The following is a 6922-nucleotide window of genomic DNA, read 5'->3' as shown; positions in this document are numbered from 1 at the left end:
ATAGTAGTGTTTGTGTAAGAGTATAGTGGTGTATGTATGAGAGTATGATTGTACATGTAAGAGGGTATAGTAGTGTTTGTGTAAGAGTATAGTGGTGTATGTATAAGAGTATGATTGTGCATGTAAGAGAGTATAGTAGTGTTTGTATAAGAGTATAGTGGTGTATGTATGAGAGTATGATGTTACATGTGAAACCAAGTATGAATTACGTATGTCTCAAAGGGCCTCTCATACAAGCCTGTTACCCAACATCAAACAGCAGACAAAGTTAATGACTTGCTATAGTGGAGCATTTAGCAGCTAAAGAGCCAGATACTGTCCTTGGGGATAGGCAGAGTCCAAAACAGAGCTAAAAGAGCTAAAGGTGTGTGTGTGTTTATGACTCACCTGTCCCAAAGCTTTACACTCCTACAGGAGTTGGTGCAGCAACCAGCAGATATCAGAGCTGCAAAAAAAAAATCAGAGAAAAACAAATTAATAATCAAATCAATCTTAGCACTCATTGTTAAACATGGATGTGAGTGATTGTGTGTGACTTTCAGCTTCTGTCTGGTGGTTTCATCATTTCAGCCAGTTAGCTGGTGCTTATTCCAAACACGTACACGCACCTACAGCAAAAGGTGTATCTCTTCTGAAGTGCTTCGCTGACTGTATGACACACACTTTTCTCTCTATGTCAATCCACTCTGATTCCTGTCATGGATGGGTAGCCACTGGCAGCACTTCCTGTTACCCATCATCCTCTCCTGTATTTTTCTTTTGTGACAGTTACCATAGATACAGTATGTCAGTCTGAATCTGCCGAGCAGCAAAAAGTCTTTTTAACATTCTGATGCATTGACGTAAGAGAGGAGCTTCACAGTCAGACCTTGATAGGTTATTCTGTGCAATAATGATTATGAAAATGAACTGTCAGAGAGAAAATGCATGACTACTATGCTGACAAGTAAAAATGGATGCTGGTTTCTTTCCTTTCTCCAGCTGTGACCCTTTCTGTTCCACCAACACTTTCAGCTGAATGATGTGGCAGTTTGTAGGAACAGAGCCTGCCACGACAAATACTGTCACTGTCTACCACACACATAATGACACTGATTAGTAGGAAAAGAAGCTGTAATCTAAATTGCGGGTGAATTCTGCTCTGTTTCACTGAAAGCAGCTCTTTTGTCTTGGCAACAGAGGGAGAGTGTTTGAGACCAAGATGTCAGCTCAGTTTGATGGGCAAGAAGACAATTTCTCATTATCTGACAAACAAACTGTTCGCTGTTTCACACATCACACAGACATTTCTCTCATTGTCCAAGTGCCAAAGATGAACGTTGATTGGATTATACATAACATTGTGGTATTAATGCTGTTTCTCAGCAGCGATCCTTATATTTTTTTCAATAAGATACTCAGGACTGTTGATAAAACTGAATTGCAGCAGTGCTGATTATTTTTTGCAGTGTGTCTTTAACACAGATGGGATTGGCATGAGTTACAGTATCAGACACTAGTGGTTGTAACTTTCAGAGGATGTTGGCAGTCGGCTGTTATTGTTGTGCATGATTACGCTAAAAGAGCACTTTTACTGAGCTTGCTCATATTTTTTGGTGAACAGTAAACTGAATGCATCTGTCCTCAACTTATAAACTTGAACGTGAGCATTGTTTACTCTAGCAACAGTTAACAACGCTTAATTTTTGGCACCCTTGCTGACACAACACAGCAGTGGCATGGCTAGTGCTAATGCTAATTTAGACAACACAGCTACAGGTACTGCTGTAGCCAGTCCATATGGATTTAAAGGATGCTTGTGAACAATTCAGTACAGATTCTAGCAGAAAAAATCTTATATTCATATGCAAATTTCTGAGTTATGACTTTGAATGTTGGCCAAAAAAGGGTTTTTGTAGAACACTTCACTTCATCATTTTATCATATTAGACATCTGTGTGAAACCTTGTCATAATTAGCTATAAATTCTTGAGTTATGGCCAAAACAGGTATTGTGAGGTCACAGTGAAGTTCTTTGACCTTCGACCACCAAGTTCTAATCAGGTCAGTCTTGAATTCAAGTGGCCATTTGTGCCAAATGTGAGGAAACTCCCTCACAGCCTTCTTGAGATATTGCATTCAAAAGTGACCTTGACCATTGACCACCAAAATCTAGTCAGGCAATTGTTGAGTCCAGATGAATATATGTGTCAAATATGAAAAAAAAAATCTCTCAAGGTGTCCTTGAGATTTCATGTTGACAAAAATGGGACCGACGAGGTCACGGTTACCTTGACCTTTGACTTATGACCGCCAAAATATTCATCGCTGAGTCCAAGTGGACGCAAATTTGAAGACATACAGATGTATGGACAACCCGAGAACATAATGCTTGCAGCCAAAGATTCTCAAACATTTAAAGAAAACAATAGACCTTATTTCCAAAGAAATTAAGCTCCAGCGAAAGTTCAGTCAAGAGGACAATACTTTTCATGATCAGGCTGTAAGTTTTCTTTCTCACCCTGCCATTCACTCTTTGCACACATGCTCACTCACTATCTCTAGCTGTCATTGTCTGGGTCTGTCAGTTGAGTCATCAGCTTTTTAGCACAGCGGCACACCTTCTCTGTCAGCCTATCATCTTACTGCTCTTCATTTTAAATATGGTTCCTTCTCTGCCATAGTTCTTTTTTGTTGCAGCTGTGCACGCCCTCCACCTCCTCATCACCACCTAGTCTTTACGGATTCATCAGCTTCATCTGCCTCAAAGTCAGCAGCTACCACCACCAGTGCCTGGACTCCATGGGAAGATTTATTTTGCTGCCGTTCAGATGCCCCTCAATCACAAAATGTCTCTCTCCTGTGTCCAATCACCAAAGACTTCTGTTAAATCCTAATCTGTTCAAATCATCTGTTTATCTGTACACTCATTTTCCTTATGAAATATTACCTTTACTTTATTCTTCTATCGCTCCTGATTGAACTAATTTCTGTTAGTAATTTGGAAAAAAATTTGAACAACTCGACGATGTACCTCTCTGTGTGAGTGATGGAGGCCGCGCAGTCATCGGCCACTATCGGAACCAAGTTCCACTGACACTGATAGTTTGTAAAACCTCCTATTGGCGCCAATTAATTGGCCGAGCTGATATATTTGTCAACCTCTAGAACAGAGAGGTTTTTTTGTATTTTATATTTCTAAAATATTTCTGTTTTAAATCATGATTTTGATATAAAAATGATTAATCATACAGCTTTTAACCCCAGTTGTATGCACCACAGTAGCAAAGGTTGTGTGCAGACAGAATATCATGGATGAAATGTCTTATATGGAAGCAGCGGTAGATCATATCCAGCAGGGATGAAAGTAACATGCAATGCAATTTACAATTTTATGCCCAATTACTCAATAATGTCTTAATTAAGACTTACAAGGAACAACAAGCTGAGCATTCTTTAATGTCATTTCTAACATTATAATATCAGTCAATATCATTATAATATATAATATCAGTTATTTATATTTCCTTCAACAGCATCCCATTTTAACTACTTTATCAACCTTTGTTGTAGTTGACTGACTATATTATATTTTTCTCATGTGATATCAGAGTAATATGATATAGCCTGTCAGTATGTACATCCCACTGAGAGGTGGGATGTACATACTCCAGACAACAGGGAAGATCTGTGTGCCATTCATATATCACTGATGTTACTGCACTCGTCAAAGCTGAACAGTATAAGTGGAAGATTAAGATTCAAAACACTCATATCAGCAAGTCCAAACCCAGCAGGGCACTGTGTACCAGTGCAAAGGGAAGATTACTTTAAGTGAACACACACTGCTGCAGCATAACAACTATTCCTGCCAGTTACCACAGTGTAAGCAGCAGCCTGCTGTACGTGTTGTACAACTCCAAGTGAGCATGTGGCAGAGCAGCTGTGGAGAGGAAGTGAAGCTGACCACTGACTGTGGTCATCTATCAACCCACAAATGCAGCTTAACCAGTCAGCATGTGTGTGTGTGTGTGTGTGTGTGTGTGTGTGTGTGTGTGTGTGTGTGTGTGTGGGGGGGGGGGGCTATGAATATTCTAATTACAGACGAAACACTGACAGTTCTTTGGATCGACCTGTGTTACTCCACCTCTCTCTCTCTCTCTCTGTCCCTCTGTTTCATACATTCATACTGTCCTCGTTCTCATGTTGACCTGCTTACGCCTCTGGTTTAGTCTCAGTGGTCCAGGCTGTCAGACACATTCAAACACACACACACACACACACACATACGCCTCTGGGTTGGTTCACAGCTGTGTGCTCTGCTTCGCTTCAATGCACCTCACTGTGTGTGTCAGAGAGAGTGATGGACAGAGGGAGGAAGGGTTGGAGGAAGAGAAGAGAAGTCTCCATTTTGGCAGCTATTTTAGATTTAGTCTTTAGGCGAAATACTTACTGCTTTAAGACACGTTTTAGTCATTTTTATCCCTTATAGTTTTATTCCAGTTTTGGTCAACAAAGTCATGACATTTTAGTCGTTACTTTTGGTCAAAATGTTTTTCTCTCTTTAGAACCTCTTCCACTCTATAGAGACACTGGCGGCGTCCTCGGCTGATATTACTGTCTGTAAGAGGCTGAGTTTTAAAGCCAGAGGAGTTGAAGATACTGCTAAAAGTCATAAGGAATCCTTTGGTACCAGGTATATGTGTGTGTGTGTGTGTGTGTGTATGTATATTTTTTTCCCAGCAGTTTCCAGAACAGATTTGCTCACCATCCAATTGCCAAAAAATCTCCAGATGTCACAGCATAGATTTTTCTATGGTTTTCCTCTAGTTCTGGGTGTCTTAAGTGGAATTTTGGAGGTATTTTTGACCCTTTTTAATCAATTTTTGGGTGGTCAAAAAGGTTTAAATTTAGCACCAAATCTGTGTGATTAATTGCATCAACCCCAAAGTTTCTGCAACAACTTAAGGCCATGATATACTTCCATCATAACATTCTAAGCCCTGAAATACTAAACTTTTAAAGTTTGAATAGGCACCTTACCAAACACAAACTCTTACATATTTAAAATCAGAAAAACTGCTCAAATTCTCAAATTAATCTTCAGGTTCCCAGCTTTCAGATGATGTAGCCTATACCACTTCTACGTGACATATACTGTTGAACTGGTATCTCCCCCTAAAGATCCCCTGTCCAAAATGGAAATTGAAATAAAGGTGACAGTCAACTGCTCAGTAACATAGATTTAACCATAGCAAATGTATATGCTCAGTTAACACTGGTACTTTGTTTACTTTAATGTATCTGTCAGTTGAATCTGTCAATGTAAAAGCATGGCAGAAGTGCTCAAAACTCAAAGCAATGCAGTTGCAACACGCAAGCATTCCCGAGCACCTACTTTTCAGGGTGCCACGGCTGTGCTCTATGATTGACAGAGTTCAACTTTTGGAATGCAGCAGCACGCACCGCATGTCATGTGACGAGGAACAAGTAATGACAGCTGGCAGATATTTTTCCCTTTAAAAATCAATCTGTGGTAAATATGATGATCATTTAGGCAGGGCTACCCAGAGCTTTATGTCTGTCCCACGGACAATATCATAGGCCTAATACAACGCTTGGAAGAAGACTGCCCTTTGGGCCGTGATACGATGCTAGTTATGGTTGTTTAGCAACCTTAGATGCCACCTGCTTGCGCCCTTGAAAGATGGCACAGAGTAGACAGAGCGGCAGCTAGCACCAGACCTTGCATTTTCCAGGCAGTTAAAGATGCGGCATGTCTCCCGGCTCTAAACCAATACAAACATTTACGTTGCTTATATTTTGACAAACAGATTAACGCATAATTGAGGGAACATACTCTTCGTCATAGTTTCAATCATCCAAAATCTCTGGCCTGTCAATGTCTCACCTTTGTCATGGGAAAAAAAAGGTCGTTGACTTACATTTTTCATTATGGTTTGCGTTAGTGAAATTAACTCCAATTCCAAGAAAAAGAGAGAGAAGGCTTGTGCGTATATGTGTGTACACGTATGTTCGTTTTTTAGCATTTTGTTTTGCAGTGATCTTTATTTCAATTGAAAAAAGACGGAATAGAGATAACAGAAGCAAAGGATCTCTTTGAATGAGAGAACTGGCCTTCTGTCCCACATCAAAGAGCAGACACACACACAAACACCTCACACACACACAATAGATGGTCCAGGGACAGAGCGGCGGCTTGTCTGAATTTCAACGAAGTCTAATTTCTGTGGTGCTCTATCATACTGCTTCACACACACACACACACACACACACACGCACGCACGCGCGCGCACGCACGCACGCACACACACACACACACACACACACACACACACACACACACACACACACACAGAAGATGAATATGCCGCATCTATTTGAATACATAACACACAAAGCAGGCTGTGAGCCGACACCTGGACACTTGTATTTTTGGGTGTGTACGCTTCTACAAAGGGGTTTTAAATGAGTCTATGTACGTGTGTATTTAAGCGTGGTGCGTGTACATGTGTGCGATGGTCAGTGTACTAGAATATTAGCTCCATTAATATGCAAAATGTTCCTGTTTTGAAATAATAGGGGAAAAAGGCTTCAAAGCTGACTGGAGATGAATTGCCAGGGAAGCAGCTGTTGGCCTAGTTAGCAGGCCTGTCCTTAACACAGGACCTCTGATCACACACACATACACACACACATACAGTGTCATATTACACAAGTTCATGCACGCTCACACACACACACACACACACACACACACGGCCTGTGCTTGAACACACCCACACAAGCTGCCAGCCTCAGTCGAACTCTGCCAGAGACCTTGGCTGACCTCCCTGACTATCTCACCATTGTATGTGTGTGTGTGTGTGTGTGTGTGTGTGTGTGTGTGTGCGTGTGCATATTAATATACATGTATGTGTGC

General features: G+C 40.9%; 1 protein-coding gene across 2 annotated transcripts in view; it reads right to left on the bottom strand.

The window, feature by feature from the left end:
* Positions 1-6922, bottom strand: part of ccdc85a (coiled-coil domain containing 85A) — a 58378-nt gene that overhangs the window by 9686 nt on the left and 41770 nt on the right. For both annotated transcript variants that reach the window (XR_007571723.1, XM_050070951.1), the window contains exon 3: positions 388-445. Coding sequence is in view for 1 of the 2 variants with exons in the window: in XM_050070951.1 (XP_049926908.1) it covers positions 388-445 (58 nt within the window). In the remaining variant the exon portion in view is untranslated. The remainder of the gene's footprint in view (positions 1-387; positions 446-6922) is intronic.

The sequence above is a fragment of the Epinephelus moara genome, chromosome 19 (genome assembly GCF_006386435.1).
Source record: "Epinephelus moara isolate mb chromosome 19, YSFRI_EMoa_1.0, whole genome shotgun sequence".
Lineage (NCBI taxonomy): Eukaryota > Metazoa > Chordata > Actinopteri > Perciformes > Serranidae > Epinephelus > Epinephelus moara.
Note: the sequence above shows the minus strand (reverse complement) of the source record. Positions and strands in the feature narration are given on the sequence as shown.